The following is a 20,702-nucleotide window of genomic DNA, read 5'->3' on the forward strand; positions in this document are numbered from 1 at the left end:
CACTATGAGCCCCAAGCTAACAGTGAAATGCACTTTTTTATTTTGGTCAGCCTGTTGCCCCCAAATCGTATTTGATTGGATAACTTTCTGCAAACGCACCCAAGTTCAGGATGAGTCACCAAATCATATTTTCCCGTCTTACAGGATGGGAAAAGAGAGGGATTTTGATATGAAAACACTCTTATTTTTGGCATATTTGGCATAGAAGCGTTAACAATTGTCTAAGAGATACAGGATTACAACTTAGGAAATGTAGTTTTTGTTTTAAAAGTGATGGGAAAATAGAAACGTCACTCTTGTGTCTGCCGGACTTTGCAGGATGTGAAATCAAATATCACGATACTTTTGACTTGAGGCCTCTGCAATAATAATGTGACAGTGTTGGATGCATTACTTGGTGCTTATATGCAGAAATTAATTCAGAAAAGAGTGGTGGTGGTAGCAAAAAATACTTAATATTGACAAGCCAGTAGAGGCAGATAGGTCACTGTTGTTCTGTTTGCAATTGTCCTGTTAAGGCGGACAGAAATATTTAACAGACTAATATACAACACAGAGTGAGAAAGAAAAGCTGGTGTTTATAAAAACAGCATCTTAGTAGCCTCAAGTCACAAATTATAACGATCACCAGCCAATCAGATTGAGCCTCAGCTTGTGCTGCTTCACTGTGCTGTAGTGGATGTCTTTAGTTCTCTACAATAGGTACTTTAGTGGTTGTGGCTGTAATTACACAGCAGCTAAACATCACGTCCAGACAGAGCAGTCTGCCTGTGCTGGCCCGACTCTGTGTCCTCAGGACTGCTTGTTTCTTTTTTTAAAGGATAGAGTTAGTCCAGGCTCACCACCATGGCGGGACCTCTCCGACAGTTTGGAGACAAAACAAATATGGCTGACCTCGAAGCAGGGATCAGGCAGAAACTCTGAAGTTGACCTTATCTTGTCGTGGAAGTTGTAAAAAGGCGGTCATTTGGAAAAATAAATGTCTAAATATGTATAATATTGATACATCATTGGGTGTGTTCTGTGTAGATCCTGGATAAATTAGCCAATCAGAAGACCACAGAAATGATTTCTTGTTGTTGAAAGAAACACCCTGAGCATGCACACGCACACACACACACACACACACACACACACACACACACACACACACACACACACACACACACACAGGCATCCAGATAATTAGGTATACAAGCCATTTTTCTTTTTAAGCATCCAACTATGAAAACAGATTAGAAGATGGAGGCAAATAAAATTTCCAAATTGCTATTATTCATCATCATCATGCAGCATTATAACATCAGTGTCGCATCATATAATATAAACTATCCAGAGATTAAATAATTAGAACATGTCAGCAGTGAATCAAAGCAACACTGTCTAAAACTATTCATTCATTATTCCTCTTATTAGTTGTAGTCTTGGCCCTAAATATCTACATCTTTCCAAGCTCAACTCCAGTTTTGGCTGCTTAGGCAGTGCATTCGTCCATAAAACCATTGGCTGGTTGTACGGACAGAATAACAATCAACTATTTTAATTATTTATTTATGATTATTTTCTGAAGCAAAAAACACCAAATGTTTGCTGTTTCCAGATTCACAAAATTACCCAAAAATTTTTGCTGCATTTCTGTAATTAATTGTATAAAGGTGTTAATTTTCTTTGTGTTTCGGTTTGTTGTTCAGGCAGGAAATGCTATTTGAAATTGTGTTTTAAGACCAGCCGATTAGAGCTGAAAAGATTAGCAGGGTTCAATGTCAACGTTTTCAGAGATCCACTGCCTGGAGATTTTTACTTGCCCCTGTACAAAAAGTTTTAGTATTAGCCGTTGTCAAATACCAACAAAGAAAAAAGTTAATTGCCATGTTTAACAGAGCTGCGACATCTATAAAATGTTCAAAAATAGTGAAAAATGTCCATCTGATTTTTCAAAGTCCAAGGTGATGCCTTTCAGTGTCTAGTTTGTCAGTCAAAAACTCAAACGTATTCAGTGTAATGTGATGATGTGCAAAGAAAAGCAGGAATTCTCCATATTTGATAGATTGACAATGGCATGTTATGACATTTTTTCATCATGAGAGTAGTTCAATAGTTTATTTCTTTTTCACCACTTGCCTGTTTGGGCATGTGAGTTGCTAGATGAACTTGCCACATCTGGCAATCTACTTGCCCTGAGCAAAAAATAATTAGCATTGTTCTGATAAACACTAAAAATGCCTCCGACACCGCCTGAAAGACTACTTCCGTACCCTGCTACTTCCCAGAATCTCATATACCAAATTTCTTTTAGACTTGAAATGGTAGTGGAAGATCTCTAAAAATAATTGGCTACGGTTTTGTTAATCCATTCGGTGTTGGGACCATTTTTCAGGCAGAGACATTCCTCAGCTTCTCATTTCTTTTGTATCTTTCTTCTTCTAATGCAGTTAATTGAACATCTTTAGGGTTTTTGTCGGTCGAACAAAAGACGTATAATGAAGATGCTGCTTTGAGCTTTTGGAAATTGTGATGGGTGTTGTTGACTTTCATCAGGCCGAACATTTAGTCGATGAATGGAAAAACCAATCAGCAGCACCACTGATGATGGAAAATTATCATAAGTTGCAGCCCTAGTGACGATTAACCAATTAATTTGAAATGTCGGCTGGCGCGTTCAAGAACCTAATTTCAGACGAGGAAAAACTTGAACAGGAAAAAGGCAGATGAAAGAAATGGTCTCGGCCTTTAACACCTGTCGCACACAGCGCTCTTCTCCAGTCTAGACCCGCTCAGCTCAGCTGTCTGTAGCCTCCTTCACCATACATCCAACACACTGACCTGCTCCCCTATATTGCTCATCTCCCACAGCTGTCGGTCCAATGGGGGATGCGTCTAATTTGTGTCACCTTACAGTAGCAGCAGCACTCAATCACCCCTCCGTGACGTTTTCTATTTCTGATCTCTGGGTGATAGTGTGTCACTGGGAGAGCAACCCTGCTAACCTCCCCTATTTTAGGCAGCCAGGTCTGAGGGAACCTGAGGGAGCGCGCATGTCCCCGGGCAGGAAAATGTGGGTCACATCATCAGAGCCAGGAATAACGGGTGGGTCCGGTGGCAGAAATCGTAGGTGGGGAGGGCGGAGGGGTGGAGTCGGGGGACGGTGGCCAAGACCGGTGAAGGGATGTCCTTTTAGGGATCCCCTTCATTAAAACACCCCTGGATTGGTGCTGCTGCTATTTTTAGATGGCTGGAGTTCACTTCACGGTCCTTCGCGTAACATTTAAAGCTGTAAATGAGTCGCTGAATTCCACACATGATGCACGCTGCGAAATAGACACTGAAACTTGATAAAGGCAGCGCTCTTTGATTGCAGGGTTGTGCCTAAGAGTTTGTCGCTGTGGTTGAAGGTAAAACTGCAATTAAATATCTAGTTGTCTATGTTTTAAAGTTTAAAATTTCTTCATTGAGAATACACCAAAAAATTCACTTTTTTTGGGCAATTTTCACTTGCTCCTGCAATTTCATAAAAAAAAAAAAAACACCTAAACATATCACAGCATGCATCACATTTATTTTTAGAAAAACTGCTGTGAAATCTGGCTTTTTGGACTGCAAATATCTGGAAAAAATACCTGCGTATGAAATCCTGGAGGAACTAAAGAGCTGCATTTTTTTTTAAAAAAGGTAAAATTTGTCACAATATATTATTATAAATGAAGCATTGTGGTGCAACAGATATATTATCAGCAGACCTTGGTTCTTTTCAGTGCATGTAACAAAATAAAAATACACAAATATTAATAAATAAGATAATGAAATGTAGATCTGTGATAGGTGGAATATGCTGATATGTGGAGTTAATGGAAAAGCTATGATGATTGGTCAGATTTAGGAACATTGAAACTTCCTGTAGGGACCAGCTCTTGAAATTTGGATATTGCACTCTGTCATTTTGTGATGTTGATAATATTTTGATAAATAGTTCAACCCTAATGGACAGGAGGAGTGATTACAGGGACCCACACTTTTTCAGTGTACAAATATGCCAGTGCTTCCCAGATTGTGTGTCTCTTGTTATTGGCGTGATCGTCTTGTGTGTTGATCAGAGTTGTGGTTAGATTTGGGAGGGCCCCAGAAGATTTTCAGGTTTCAAAGTGGGTGGGGGCCGTGACCCATAAGTTTGGGAGTGGTTGATACAGGCAGTCAGACAGATTTGGCAATCTGAACTTTCTCATAGTTACGTTTCGCCCGTTTTTCTATCTTTACAATCAAACATTTGCTGTCTCCAAAAACTGGAATGATAAAAAAAAAGTATTCAGTGGCAAGTTTAAGTAGGCAAAGCCATGTTTCCACCTAAGAGTACTGTACACAGACATTAGAAAAGCCATTGGTCTCGTCAGTTTTCACCTCATTCTGTTGTCTGTTTTGTGCCCAGAGTGAAAGATTGTTCTCGCAGTGTTGATTTCTTGTGTTGGTTGGCGGTTTTATACAGTAACTACAGCCACGTTAGATCCTTTATTTCTGGTTGTGGCTGTAACTGAAGCTTCATCAGTACCTTCCTGTGGTGGAAGAAGAATGAATCGGCATCCCTCTGATCTCGGCGTCGCTGTCGACATTTTCTCAGCCGCTCCACCACATGTCTTCATCGATTCAGGAAGCACACTCCACCTCTCACACCTGAGCTTCAAACACGCTCGTCTGTGGTTCATGTCTGTCATTTCACACTTCACCGTCCTCACTAAAAATAATCGCCTCTTATTCCCATCTGTGCAGCATCCGAAGCAAAAAAAAAAAAAAAAATGTATGCCCATCTCGATGTAATGACGCAACATTAGCCATTTAGCCACTGAGATGATTATGGGATGTACTTTATAAAACCCAGAGGGAGCTCAGAGGAGGCAGCAGATGCTTCTTATTTTCCACAGCCTGTGCAGCATCCACTCTGCATTTTCAGTGTGTTTGACGGTTATAGGAAGAAACGCAATGCCGTCAGAAGAGCTTTTAAAGAGGCAATAATTAAGTTTTCTTCACTCCCCCAAAACAAAAAAATAAACCAGATCATAACTGCATGGAAGGACTCAGATGACTTTTAAACTTACTTTAGGGCCTCAAAAATTCCCCAAACATGTCATCTCCTTAATCACATCCATTTTTAGCTGTTTGTTAAAGTCCTAATGTTTGTACACGTTTTTGTCTACATCCTACACAGTATGAATGTGTGTGTGTGTGTGTGTGTATGTGTGTGTACATCATGGTCCACCTCATTGTCTTCTCTAAACTGCTCTTCCCTCCCTCTGTTCAGATCGAGGCAGTGACACGGACCGTGTCCTGCCCGCCGACTGTCAGGCAGGTCAAAGACTCATGGAGATTCACTGTAAGTTCAACCTGCAGCCTCTGAAACGTGCAGCCTGCCTGCCTACTTATGAAACCTCTAACAAGTTAAATAATATTAAAAAAAATCAACACCACACAAAGAAACAATGTCAGAATCAGTTAAAACCTATTTAAGTCAAACAGAAAAAGAAATTCTCTTCCCTTCACAGCAGTCAGCATGTAGGAGGGCCTGTTTATATTCCACTCAGAAAGTGTGAGCTAGTTAGCTTAGCCTGCTTTAGCTCTGTTTAGTTAGCTTTTGCAAACTCAGTACTGACTTAAAGTGACTGCCTTGGGCAGGTTGTGATATGTTGGTGATGTGTCTCAGCATTTCCATATTCCCCTCTTGGCTGACGTTTTATAAACCAGTCAGTCTAGATTTGGGCTCAGTTCTTCCCCTGATGCAACATATGTGACATATTCTTACCAGCTTGACACTGAAGCCTGCTGTTGAAAGCCTGACTGCATCTCTACCTGTTTAATCTTTAATCATTTTTTTAAACCTCCTTTTAAATGTAGAAAACAGAAAACACCTTAAAGGTTTTTAGAATTTAGAAAATTTACAGTAAAATGAAAAACCAATTCATTTTTAAACAAAATTGAAGCAAACGGGCAGATAGCAGGATGGCAATGATGGTATGTTGCTATAATAATGCTGTGTTGCTTACAAAGAATTGAGTAAAATGTATATAAAAAATTGTTTGTTTTATGTAATTAATTATAAGCTTGAGGCTTTCAGATGGCTCGTGTTTTCTCTCCATGCACGAGGCAGCTAAGTAACATCCAGTTGTAAATTCTGTAGTGGAGGAAGGCAAAAAGTTAATTTTGGATGATTTTTTTGAGACAAGGTGGCAAAGGCTGAAGAGCATGCACGGCATACACAGTTTGGGCACACACCTTCAGAGAACCCTGCACTTAATGAAAAAAAAAATCATGATTTCAGTGTTTGCGTAGCAACTTGAGGGCAGAAAATTAAACTAGAGTAAAAAGGGGCACAGACCCTAAGATTGAAATAAAATCCTAGTAAATAAATTGCACATTAGCAATCAAAATAGTCAGTACGAAGGTACTGAGGTTCGATTTCCAGTCTTGTTTAACTTTTGTATCTTTAACTAACATGGCTTTTACTATGAACACACATATGTTTGCCTCCTGATTACCTTGATCTCTCAGAAACTGTGAATGCGTTGTTCCTCCGTTACCTCCACACATACGCTTTGTATAAGCACATAGAGGCACTTGCTGATAAAAAGAACATTTATTCGGCATTAAAAAGGACGTTTGTGAGGATTTTCAACAAAGGTGGCTGCAGAAATTATACAGGCGGCCTATCTTTGAGTTAGATAGGCAAGTATAACCCTGCTATCGTTACAGGTGCCGGTATTCTCTTCAGGCCTCACCTAAATTTATCATCCTGCTCTTGTCCACTAAAAAGATATCTGGTTTGCTGTCTGCTGTTGGCCTGAATCCATGAGAATGCAGCAAAAGTTCCATAGGAAGATTTCTATGTAGCCTTGGTGTATCCTTCTAAATGTCTTGAGTAGAAAGTATATAAGAGTGTCAAACTAAAAGCTTTAACATGCTGACACAAACAAATAAATATAAGGCAGTCCAGGATCAGAAGCTCTGCAGCCTGGGATAAGTACAAATGCTCACTTGAGGTAGATTTGTAATGTATTCCTTCTGCTTTCCAAAATCATTTCTCCACCAGTCTTGTCACACCATTTTAAAACCGTTATATTTCATAAAGGTTATAATTCACACATTTGCAAAGGTTTGGAAGTGTAACAGATTTGCTTGCGCCTCCTTTTTGCTGTTTGTTTGCTGAGACTCACTGTTAATGTTGTTAAGAACTACAGTGCATGTTTGCATTTGAGTTCAGTCAGTGTGATTAGATTAGTTTGGGATACGACACCTTGAAGGTTGATCTCATCAAGGTTCGTGTGCGTGTGTGGACAGAATGGTTTGTTTGGGGCTTGGAGTGTGTCGTACCTCTTCTTACTTACTCGACATTGCTTAAACGCTTTGCATGACTCGTATGCAAACCCCTCAGGAGCGTCAGACTTTGCAGATATGTGTGTGTTGCTGATAGCTGAGCTGCTGTAACATGGATGAGCAGCTGAGCTCTGTTTGATTTGAATGAAGTGAGATATCAGCTCTGCGAGCAAAGATAACCGGCAAAGGCAATTCATGTTCTGCCCCCGTGTTCGTTAGGCTTGGCTGGAAGGACGGTGGTTGTACTCGAGTTGCTCTGCTGCACTCAGACATTATAATGAGGTTGAACAAAAGGCACGATAATGAAAATTGTAAACCACATACAAAGTGTGCTTTCTCCCGGTCATGTTTATCTTTGCCCCAAGAGGTAGTATTTGCACTTTCGGCCTAAATGGACAGTTTGACGTGAACATTAAATATCCCGTCGTGAATGTAAAAATACATTTTATATACTGATACCACTTTATTTAACAAACTAGATTGCTGGAATGGTGCACTTGAAGGTATAATCTGCAACAATTTCTCTAAAAAAAAAAACAATGTATAGAGACATTACAATAACCACTGTCAGTCAGTACTACAACTGAACCCACTGTAAATCATTTTTCTTCTGTTATTTTGCGTTTACGAACAGTTTGAACAAATCCTACTGACTCCACCTTTTAAATATTCTTTTCTAGAGGCTACCCAATTGATGTATTTATCAATTTCACAGTTTTTGTACTGATTATAGATGCTACTGTCACTTTTATGAGTGTTGAACGTATTCTAGTTTTATTTTTCAAAGAAGCACCGATACACTTTTTTCACTTCCAATCTGAAGTTGCGGTACCTGAATTAGAATATCTGCCAATACTCTTAATCATTAGCTGTTAGTCTTAGTTTCAAGACTAAAAGAACTTCAAACTAAGGACATGTTGAGTTAGCAAACTGTCACAAGCTTACTCAGCTGCAGACGGTCTCATATTACGGTACAGTGTGTTCATGGTTCAGCCCAAGCGCCGCCTGTATGTCTAAATCAGAGTTCTCGGAGACAAAAAAAAATATGGGGAGCACTGGATATCTTTGTAGAACACAGGGCTTAACAATGAGGACTGTCTGCTTGCCATGTCAGGAAGAAAAATCTGTCCAAAGATGAGAAATCCAAACTTTGACATAAGTAGCAATGCTAAGCAAGGATTGGACAATCACTGATCAGGGGACGGGTAGGATGAACAGTTTCTTTCCTGACTGTCATCTTGTGCATGCTTTAACCCTCACAAAATTGGTTCTGAAGTGAGATTTCACTTTGCTAAATCAGAAAGTAATGTGTGAATATCTGTGAATGTAGCGTTGTGTCTGTGGCACTAATTTCAGTCACTGTTTCATAGTTTTAAGTCTTCTCTGGTTTGAATAGGTCTTAAGTCTCCTTTGATTGATCTGTTTCAGTGCTTTTTTTCTAAATGTCTGTCTCGACCTGTTTGGTTTTGTTCAGGGTCCTAAGAAGACAACAATGACCAAGAAGGAGTCAAAGGAGAAGAGGGAGATCATCGAGGAGAGCAAGGAGAACCTGAAGGCCAAGTCAGACGACTCCGGAGAGGAGAAGAACGGCGACGACGACTCCCAGAAGAACGGGCCGAAGAAAAAAGGTGAATACGGGCCGTAGACTTTTGTTCATGCAGTGTTTATGGACCACACTTGTATTTGTGTATTTGATTTCACTTTTTGCCTCTTCAGGTAATCTTATAGTGTTTGCTAAACAGACTATAGACGGTTAAGCATTTTACTTTTTGTTGGTTCCTGAAATACTTTCACTTTTCACATTAAACTACTCCAGTCATGACTCTGGGTGGTTTCCATAGTGTTGTTTCCCCTCCTCATCTGTCTGTCTGAGTTTTCTTAAGTTACTTAATTGGTCACAAAAAAGTCCCAAGTTTGTTGATAATGATACGACTTATTTTAGCCACTAAAACATAATTGAAGGTGAACATGTCCACATGGTGTCAGTTAATATAAGCTGGAAATGCCACGGCATGTTTGTATGGATACAAATAAATTTAGTTTTAGCACTGTGATTAAACATACTTGATTCCCATCTAGGACTGCAACTAGCAATTATTTTCATTATTTATTAAACTGCTTATTATTTTCATGATTAATCATTTAGTCTAAAAACCCTAAAAATGTCAAAAAAGCTTGTCACAATTTCACAAAGTGATGCCTCCAGATTGTTTTGTCTGTCCAACAGTTCAAAACCCAAAAACTCTTGATTTACTGTCATAAATAAGCAAATCCTCACATTTAAGAAACTTGAATCTGCAAATGTTTGACATTTTCGCTTGAAAAATGACTGGAAAAATTGCAAATGGATGAAAGTTTTCTTTCTATCAAGCAGTCGATTAGAATTCGACTAATCGTTGAGCTCTATTCCCGTCATTTCTTTTTTTATTTGAGATATATTTCCTCCTGAATGTTAAAATAAATGTTTCCCTATTGTTATAGTCTAATTATTACAGTACAATCAACATATTAAAGGGCAACAAAGTCATAAACATACATTGGACTGAAGATCACAGGCATATACAGTATGTACTACATCATTTTTTATCTCTAGTCTAAGTGTTTTGTTAAACACGATAAAACCGGACCTTTTTCTTATCTAACATGCAGACGTGCTGTTGAAGTGATGAGCTCTTCATGTCTCTTCTCTGACTAAACATCAATGAGGAGAACTTTCACAACTCTGATCTCAGCATTGAAGCCAAAAAAAAAACACAACCAACCAACCAACCAAACAAATAAACAACTAGGGTCAGAGCGACATTTGGATTTCTGGCGCTAATGTGGATACTGGGGAGTATATTATTTTTAAGTTTAACAATAAACTTTATGGTCCAGAATGATATCGGGGAACTGAAACAGTAATATTCCAGCATTTTTGAAAAACAAAGTACAGTATATTGAAAAGGATCAAATATACGCAAAATGTTGCCTGTAAAGCTAACAAATAAAAACAATCTGCGTTATTTTGTGTTTTTATAGAGGCACATATTGGACAACATATATGCTGATACTGATGCAGACCAATATAGCTGCAGTAGGCCAATATTGGGCCAATAATATTGGTTCAGCTCTACAAACAATCAGACAAACAAAAAGCAAAACAATACAGTAACTCTTGTGCTGTGCTGAGCAGATTAAACTGCCCCCAAACAATTAACAGTGTTGCTGTCGCACCATTATTGGATTGATTTTGGGCAGGTACGAAATTTTAGTCAGCCATCTTGTTCTTGTGAGCAGTTCCACAAAGTTATTTCCCAGAATGCTTCGGTAAAAATATCTGTACATTACTGTAGAAACTCCCTTTATCCTCCCCTTCTCCTTCCTTTACCTACTCAGGCAGTTTTAAGTGACGTGGCCGTGTGTGTGTCGCTTCCTCTCTCCCATTGCATGTGGTATCTGTCACACACTCGCCCACACAGCCACACAACACCCCCTACAACCAGATGTTGTGTGAAACAGCAGATCATTGATGCACCCTGCTGGCCGGCAGAGGTACTGCAGGAGAAGACTCGGCAGGGATGATCTCAACTTTTCATAACGACAGTTGCATATTTAACACAGCCAGCAACTTAATTCAGTGAAAATCAGCTAACCACCCAGTATGTAGTGGTGCTACATATATTTATTTTCATTGTGTATCCCTTTCTAGCCAAAAAGTTTACAGTAAAAGTTTAATTTTTACTTTAAAAATGAGACGGATGAGTAAATGACAAGATATTTGTTCACCTGAAGTAATTACAATGGCTTCCTGTGAGCTCTGATTTTAAAGCTGCATGGAGAAAAAGAACAAATAATTGATGTATTTTTATACCTTTTATTTATACTTAGGGTGTTTGGGGATCATTGACAAGTCCTAAAGAGTTTATCATTGAACAATAAACAACCCCAAAAAGGTTTAAATTGAATTAAGTTTTAAAATTTAGGTCCAAAGGGAGAAAGAAACATTTTTAAATAAAAGGCAGAAATTAGTGTGCGTCTCCTCAGATTAACAAGACAGTTTCATCCAGTATTTCTTAAGCCTTTCCTTTCTGTTATCAAAAATGTGAAAGTAATCTTTTCCGTGAAGTGTAGATAATCGATGAGACAAAATATACATTTAAAAAAACTCAACAGCAGTGCCTCTTCGCAGAAATCATGACCCTGTTATTCAGACATTCACAGACCTTCGGAGAAGTTTCATGTGGGAACAACTTTCTACTGGAATGAAAGTAGTTCAGCTAAGTAGTTCCTACATGAAACTGCTCACAACAATGTCTGAATTGTTTTGAATAAATGGGTCATGACTCCAGGAAAGAGACACTGTTGTTGAGTTTTTCAGGTGTAGTTTTTGGGCTGTTTGAGCGCCACAAGTCAAGCTCCATCTGGTTCCATTACACTGAAGAGAAGGCAGAAATCTTGACGGTCGATATCTCTAAAATTGTGCAGCTCACACCAAAAATATCTAGACTGAATAGCAACACAAGCCAGAGGAAATATATGAAATTTTGATTTGGAGGTGAATTGTCCCTTTAAAGCGAATCCTGCCGGCAGCTTTTGAATTTAAAAACAAATTAAGCAGGCTTCAGAATTAGCACTAACAAAATTGCTGGTAAAATATGCAAATGGATGGTTGTTTTGCTTCACTCACCAACCCCCCCAAAAAAAATGGTAATCTGCTGAGTGGCTGGTAAAATTTCAACATTCATTAGCCATTTGGCCGATGTAAGTAAGTAAATTCTGCACCCTGGAATTAAGTTTTAAATGACTAAAATCAATGAATTTTTTATCTTTTCTAACTGTTTCCTCTGTGTTGTTACAAACAGGAAACAAGCAGAAGTGGGTTCCCCTGATGATCGAGGTGAAGTCCGAGGGTCCCAGGGAGCGCTCGGCCTCCAGGAACAACAGCAGACAGAACGAAAACCCCCGCCTGCCTCCCAACGCCAGGAACGACCTCAGAGGTCAGTCTATGATGTCATCACCTTGTTGGCACAAATGACGCAGCATGTCTACTCTAGACGATGGCATACTCTTTTTACTTTTAGTATGTTCTCCAGCTGCTCATAATTTCATGCAGTATGGTTACAACTGGTACATACTACCTTGTCATTACATTTCGCCATTCCTCTTGCACATACATCTGTGGCAGTCCGTAGTAAAAAGGAAAAGTGTGCGATTGGGAACAGACTGTCATCTGTCTGTGCTGTCTGTGTGGCTCAATAGTTGTGACGTAATTTCTGCTGCATTTACGATCGTGGGTGAAAATAATCCAGAGAAGCCAGCAAAGCATGATGGCTCGTATGCAGCAAAATTCAACTGGATGCAGAAGACATCCTGGTATTTTTTGCGTACTGCATTTACAATGCTTTGTGTCTTGCTGGTTGCAGATACTTCTGCCAAATGGAGTAATGCTGCATAAGTACGAAATGAGCACCCTTATTCTTTAGATTCTTGCTAGAGGACCCAATCACTCATGTTGCCATGGATACCAACAAATCATATGTCTGAATGGAGATGATTTACAGGTGTATCATGCGGCTAATGAAATGCTTTTATTGTTGGTAGACGTTATGTCAAAATAAACTGATATGTGGCAATATTTTAATGATTCCATATCTAATCAAATTAAATTAATTAGCAAAGACACAGAGGCTACAGACCAGAAATGACGGGCCAATTATTTCTTTTCTACCTCCAAATGATTCTTCTGTTAATAAATTCAGCATTAGTAATTTATTAGTAATAAATTGCTTTCATTTTATGTTTTCATTTTCCGTTGCCAAATAAAACAGTTGCAACTTCAGTGTTTCAGATGACTTTATTCACATTGATGGTATTGAAAATCATACCCTGAGGATTTCTAAATTCCTTGGTATATCGTGATACCTTGATACCGCACAAGCCTAGTAATATGGGTACTGGAACACAAAGGACATGAGGTGAACCGCAGAGATATGAGGAAAGTATCTGGAAATGAGTTTGAAATCTCGCCTGGGTGGGTTTACACAAAGCCTTAAATGCCAGGAGGTATTAGTTTGTACTGTTTCACCTGTGATAACGTGTAAGAGCAGATTTTAATTTGTTATACTGTCTGTATTGCTGCATGGTTGAGACAGCATGCATGACTCAGCAGCAGGATGTGGAGAGATCTGTGTGAGCTCCTGCTAATCTGCTACTTCTGCTTTGACAGCTTGGCTCTTTAAATGTACACAGTATAAATAACTTGGCTTCTTATATTCACTGAGGAAATGAAAAGTGTTCTGCAGCTAAGAGGACATACGATTGGTTGGTGTGCAGAATTTAATGTAATCTCCTTCTGATTAAAAACAGTAATCGCAGTCACTGAAATTTTCTTTGGCTTTCACAACTTTGCTTCAAACTCTATTTGGTAATCGTTTTGTTCCATTCGTGTGCTGATGTGTTTGTGCTGACGGGAAGGTTGCCGCTCTCTCTGCAGACTGGCACAGTCAAAAGTACGAGCGGGAGTGGCGTGACGACCACGACGAGGTGTCCAGCGTGAAGAGCGAGGGGGCACCGTTCCGCGGAGGGTTCAGAGGTCGTGGACGTGGGAGAGGAAGAGGAAGGGGGCGAGGCAGAGGTGGCGCAAGAGGTATGTGGACAGACGCACATAGAAGCGCTAAAAATACAACTTTTCCACCAGTTTTCTGCCAAGAAATGCTAAAAAATAGAACTGTCTTCTTGTGGTCTTTCTCATGTGGTTATAAGCCTCTTTTTGTGTTCTGAAACAGTTCTGGTGAGAATTTCACCACTGTGTCGCTTGTGTGTCTGTTACCACCGGAAACTTTTTAGCACCAGCTCAGTTTTTTGCTATTGCTTCCAATATAACAAAAATGCAAGAATGTGTCACATTATCAATTCAGAGAGATACTGTACAGTATACACAAACTGATGGAAAGGCAGTAAGGTCATTTAAGTACAGCGTTTTTGACTGTAGTGCTGAGTGACCGTCCGATGTAACCTGCAGACGTGCTGTAGAAGTGATGAGCTCCTCATGTCTCTTCTCTGACTAAACATCACTGGAGAGGATTTTCACAACTCTGATCTCAGCATTGAAACAGGACACAATAAAAATATTTGGTAGCTCTTGCAGATTGTTTTACACTGTTACAGTACAGACAGAACATTTGAAGCTTTGCACATCAATGAAGAGAACTTACACAACTCTGCTCTCAGCTTTGAAGCCAAAAGTCACTCAACCCTTAATGCTGGATGATGTGTAAGGGATAACGTACTGTGAGCGGGTCACTATGATGAAATAAACCCTGACAGGGTGGTGCAGGAGCCTGAACCGAAGCAGAGGGGACTTCAATCACCCTGTCAGTTTTTTTCACCATAATGATCTGCTCACTGTACATAATACCACTTATTACACAGCTACTTATTGAAAAATCAACAATTTCACACTAAATATTAAATAGCAATGGCTTGTTTATATTTAGCAATGGTCTGCTATTCAAAAATAACCTTAGAAAACCGTAATTGACCAATCAGAATGGAGTATTGAACAAAGCTGTGTAATAGAGCTTAACAGTGACTGCCCACTTTTTCAACAGCTTTGCTTCTGGGAGTGAATTTCCCGTTCATTAACTACAATGATGTTTCAGAAAATCCCTGAGAGTTTTAAGCCTCGAACTGAAGATACAAGACGAATCACGACCGTGAAACATTTGATTCAAAAGCAAAAAAAAAAAAAAAAAGACTGAAAAATGGAAAAAAGGCAAAGGTACAAGACTGCGTTCATGATTATTTTTAGAGTGAAGGAACTAGTCATCCCATAAACCATTGCTACAGGAGCATATGTTGTCGTTTCACAACATTTACGAAATTATGACTAACAGTCTCAGTAGTGATGGAAACCTGACACACTGATAGACACGGTATTTTTCACCTCATTTCAGCAAAACAACACACGAAAGAGTAAAATAAAGCGGATACCTGAAAGTACAAACAGCAGCACAGGAGAGAAGCTAAATTAAAAATACAGTGATTCAGTCAGAAGCTACAAAAATCCTGGGAGATGGACATAAACAAAACAAAAAACGTCAAACTCGTCGAGTCAAACTCGTTTGCAGGCGATTATTTTAACAGGTATACCTGTGTTTAAAAAACCTGCATATATGCTCATAATTTTGGTGTAAGAACTGTGTAACACTGCAAAAAAAGAAGTAAGCGTTATGTCTCAATGTCAAACTTGCTCCTTTGACATACCCTCTATTTGCTCCCTGCTCCATGGTGGAAAGGAGTGTAGAGTTTTTAGTTATGTATAGTTTTGGTTGTGTTTGGGATGATTCTGCTTTCTAACTGGGTGGTTGGTGACCCCCTAAAGTGGCCCCACGGAGGCTACAGTAAAAACAGAAAAGTGCAATAACAACCAGAGCGTGTTGGAATGAGGAAAGGCCTTGGATCCACGAGGAGAAGCAGGTTTCCCCGAAGGCCTGTTGGTTTTGGCAGGAGCGTCTCTCCTCTCCTCTCCTCTCCTCTCCTCCCTGTTCTTCACTCTTTTCCTGCACATTGTCTTCACTCACCGTCTCCCCTCCTCTCACTCACTTTCACTCTCTGTTTGCTGCCTCACTGACCTCCCCAGATTGAGGTAGAGAAAGCACTTATTGAAATGTACAAGAGGGAGGAAAAGAGTAACAGAAAACAAAAGATTGCAAACAGCCAGGAGGAAGGAGGAAGAAATAAGAGCGAATCGTCCAGTTTTATGTCTCCTTGAGGACACGTTGTTGATTTTCAGCAGCACTGAAGAAACAGTCAGAGTTAATGTCGAGCAGATGAACTCTGTCTCTTGTGCATTTACTTGGCTCTTTTGTGTCTGTGCTCCCACACATTCACACAAACACATTTCTGTATTTGTCAACGACTATATTCACTCTTTAAAGAAGAAATATATATTTATGGTATTAAATCGTAAAACTACCATGATAAATCATAAAATGCTAAGTTGAAATACCGGCCTCTCTAACATTGCTACAGCTGCAGTAAAATTTTCCTTCCGGGTCGGAGGGTGTATTAAAGTTGATGCCAAATGTTCGCTGAATGTGTAAGTGTTGGTTTATGAGTCATAATAAATCATGAATATTCTTGTAGAAGGAATAGATGTTTAAAACGGTTAACTTGAGCAATTACTTAATGGAGTCTGGCAGGCAGTGAGGCAGGCACTCACTGAACTCCAGAGTGCGTATTTTCAGAGCAGTGGGTTTTAGTTTTCAGGATAACTGGCTTAACTTTCCATGGACGGAAAACTGACAGTTATGAACAGCTGATTAACTTACAGTGCAGGACTCTTAGTGGCTTTTTAATCACAAAATTAAATTACACTGTTGTGCTCATCTTGCGCTCCTGCAGCCTTCCTGAGCTTCGAGTCTGCAGAGGATGGGACGGAGGGAAACGACTCTCTTCAACCGTAGATCTTATATTAAAGAGGGATTCAACCCATTTAATATACTGTTCATGGCTCTAATTCACTATTTGGACTCCTGTATTCATTTCTGGATGCTATTTTTCTCCTTTAAGCTAATTTTTATGACATTTTTAGATATTTTAACATGGAGAAGCGAATGAAAGCACAAGAGCCACAGGAGACATATTACTTCATATATTATTATTCCTTTTTATATTCTACTAAAAGAGCAATAAGAGTAATTTGATTGCAGATTTATTTCTGCTTTTATTCTGTCTCATGTAGAGATGTTTTTTTTTTATTCTAATATCTGAATTTGGATTTCTGACGATTCTCATACCAGCACTATTTTATTGTTAATGTTATGGTTCTTATTACTGTTATTGTTATTGATATTATTATTGGTATTAGTAAGATTAGATGAGGCTAAAACTGAACTAAAAAGTTCTGTGTCTGTTAATGTCGATGCATCCAGTCAGAGTATTCCCCATCTGGAAAGCTTGTGTAGTTTGTTTTATGTAACTTGTAGATCGTGGCATATGACATTTACATGTCCAGCTGATAGGCTGACATGGCCCTCATTTTCATCATTTCCCATGATGCAATGCAATGAGTCTGAGTTTGCCACTTTATCTTCCAAATGCAAATGTTACTTTTTCTTAGTGTTTCTAATGTTTTTGTCCAGAACACAGAGGTTTATGGTGGCTTATGTTGGTGATATTTGTCATATTTGTGTTGATTTATTGTCACACCATGAGAGAGATGTTTAGTACATTTTTTCACTCCAGATATGTATCAATTTCATGATTGGAACATGATCACTTTTATCATAGAGCGAGCATGGGAAAAGGTATTATTCATGCAGCTTGTGCATGGTTAAATAAATCGAGGTAATTTATCTACTTGCAGCTTCATTCAAAATGGAACTGTGTCTGGCTAAATTTAACCGAAATGTTAATTATTGTATTAGAATTATTATATTATAGTTTAGGAACACAACATGAAATCCAATAATTAAATAATAACCAATAGAACACTTTGGTAGAAGGAAAAGAGACACTAGTGACAAAAGAAACATTATGAAACCAGATAAGCTGCTGTTAATATAGTCTGGTATCTATGCTTGAATAGACAACATACAGTGAAGCATGAAAGTTATTTTAGAATACGTGTTCTTTGTCTCTGTCTGTCCATCTAACTCTTAACTCTCTGTCCTGTCTAGGCCACTACGACTACAACTACAGCTACAAGTCCTACGATATGAAAGACGGACCCTACGGCCAGAAGTTCAGCAACACGGTGACCTACTACTACGACAACATGAGCAGCAACGACCTGTACTCCGTCGATCAGGACCTGCTGAAGGACTACATCAAGAGGCAGATGTAAGTTCAGTTCCCGTCTCACAGCAACGAGACAAAAACAAAACACGATTAGGGTCAGATGTAACCTGCAGACGTGCTGTAGAAGTGATGAGCTCCTCATGTCTCTTCTCTGACTAAACATCACTGGAGAGGATTTTCACAACTCTGATCTCAGCATTGAAACAGGACACACATTTGGTAGCTCTTACAGACTGTTTTACACTGTTACAGTACAGACAGAACATTTGAAGCTTTGTTCAGTCATTACCTCCAGTATGAGTTGGAAACTGATGAAAAAATCTGATCCCGTCTGTCCAGTTGTTCATTTTTGTCAGAATATGTGACTGAACTTCTCACGTGAGTACAGTTCAGACTGCAGGCTTTCCATCTGTTACCCTCAAAAACTCTTGGATTATGAAGCTCTTGAATATTTTTTCCCTTGTCTGATGTAGGTAATAATATTAGGTATAAAACTTTTTTTTATATTGGGGGTTATTGTCGCACCGAGCCATGTCTAACGAGAGTTCTTTATTTTCAGTATAGACATGACGAAAAGCTTAGGAATATGCTTGAATTTGAATATACTCCTTGAAAAATAAGACACAACTTTATTAATCCTGAAGAGATTACTTCAAAATTACAGTAACATAGTATAAAAACAGTAGAGTATTAAATATACTGAAACCCTGTGAGATTATCGGTAAGGTTGCTCATAGTTCATATTTGATCAATTCTGATTCTGCTCATCATTTCTGGTTCTTGTAAAATCCTGGTTTTTGTCACATTATCTGAGCAACAAATTGTAATGCAAAGCAAAAAAAAACAACTTTCAATTCAGCAGATATTTGTCATTATAAACCGTCAATTGTCATAAATGCTGAGATGTTTTGTGAATCTTATTGATTAAAATGTAAATAAATGCAAATATATTCTCTGCCTTTGCTACATGACAGAGAGGCTACAGTTTGATTGATGCACAGTAAATAATTAAATATCAGTTGAGCAAAATTTATCAGACCGGTCGGACAGAGTTGGAGATCTCAGGCTTGTTAACACAACAGTGTAAGTTGTGACAGTAGAGCATTTTTTAAAAATAATAATTATTTATTCACATAGCACCCGTCAATATCAGCTGTCTCGAAGTGCTTCAGACAACAAAACAAGAAAAAAAGAGACCAAGCAACATTTAATATCCAACAGAACTGATTAAGCAAAACCAAGTCAAAATAAATATCTTAAGTTGCTTTTTTGAAGACATTGTCAACACAGTGTGGCAGATGAAGACCCCGTGTGTTCAGACAGTAGTTTTTTTTTTTTTGGCACCTCACTGACAGAGTTTAACAGTTTCCTCGTGTGCACTCGGTGCCCCTTCAGTTTAAATCTGTATCAAGTTACTCAGAGACTTTGAAATCCTGTCAAATGATCTGGTTTTGATTAGCGGTTCCTTGGAAGGTTTTTGGCTACACGTGACTTCAAACCAAAGTCTGTTTCCAGTGTTTTGACTAAATATTTTCTATGTCGTTAATGCAGCACAGTGTGGTCTCTTCCTGTTTTAATTCTTTCTCCTCGTGATCTGACTGGCTGCTTCTCAGTTGTCTTAGTCCCTCCCACGTTAGACATAAGGAAGAAGTGAGAAAACGACAACAGACAGCAGCAGATTTATCAGTATATTCTGGATTGTGTTGACCCTGTATGTCCTTGTTTTTTTTTTCTGCCCCCTGCAGTGAATACTACTTCAGCCTGGACAACCTGGAGCGGGACTTCTTCCTGCGGAGGAAGATGGATCAGGAGGGCTTCCTGCCCGTCGGACTCATCGCCAGTTTCCACAGAGTGCAGGCCCTCACCACCGACGTCAACCTCATTCTGGAAGTGAGTACATCATATCTTTGAATTAAGGTGTTGGAGAACGAGGATTTGCAGAGTCAAAACTGTCAGAACGACTCTTTTGGAAAATTGTTTTAGTGAAATGATGAGACATCCTTCAATCATGTCAACATGGTATGCAAAAATACATACAATAATTTAAAGAACGAGGTGAGCTACATCAGCTACACTTCCACTCAAAAAAACACAAAAAATACACAAAATCTTGTAGAAAAAAGATGATTTGAAGAAGGTCTGATGGATGTACGTCTATAACAAAGTAAAAGAAAAGTTGATCAGCATCTTTAGCTTATAGAAGAGTCAACAGACTACACCAATCAACAATCCAGTAACACAAGTCAGACCTGAAAAGGAGGGTCTTAGGTGGGCCCAGTTCCTTGGTCCTGTTTGTTCGTGATTCTGTTTTGCTGCTGCCATGTTTCTGTCCCTCATGGAAACTTGTTTATGACACGTCACTTACCTCCACTTGAGGCAGACGTGCAGAAAGGAATATATTTATTCCAGCTAAAGAGAAACGATCAGTTTTCATGCAACGTATTATCAAATGTTTGCACCACCTCTGTCCATTAGATTGAAAATTCATTTCTGTCATGCTGGTTCTGATCAGTTTCTTCCAAATTAGTTTTTTTACAAGAGGCACTTTCGTTTTGGTTGATCTG

At 39.0% G+C, this 20,702-nt stretch overlaps 1 protein-coding gene across 5 annotated transcripts in view; it reads left to right on the plus strand.

Moving 5' to 3' along the window:
* Positions 1 to 20,702, plus strand: part of larp1 (La ribonucleoprotein 1, translational regulator) — a 65,244-nt gene that overhangs the window by 32,539 nt on the left and 12,003 nt on the right. For 4 of the 5 annotated variants that reach the window (XM_084729951.1, XM_084729952.1, XM_084729950.1 and 1 more), the window contains exons 4-9: positions 5,288 to 5,359; positions 8,828 to 8,981; positions 12,198 to 12,332; positions 13,829 to 13,981; positions 18,018 to 18,180; positions 19,884 to 20,028. In XM_084729951.1, the coding sequence (XP_084586077.1) occupies positions 5,288 to 5,359; positions 8,828 to 8,981; positions 12,198 to 12,332; positions 13,829 to 13,981; positions 18,018 to 18,180; positions 19,884 to 20,028 (822 nt within the window). The remainder of the gene's footprint in view (positions 1 to 5,287; positions 5,360 to 8,827; positions 8,982 to 12,197; positions 12,333 to 13,828; positions 13,982 to 18,017; positions 18,181 to 19,883; positions 20,029 to 20,702) is intronic. The other variant, XM_084729953.1, reaches the window with a different exon arrangement.

This window comes from Lutjanus erythropterus, chromosome 11 (genome assembly GCF_056507025.1).
Source record: "Lutjanus erythropterus isolate fLutEry1 chromosome 11, fLutEry1.hap2, whole genome shotgun sequence".
NCBI lineage: Eukaryota > Metazoa > Chordata > Actinopteri > Lutjaniformes > Lutjanidae > Lutjanus > Lutjanus erythropterus.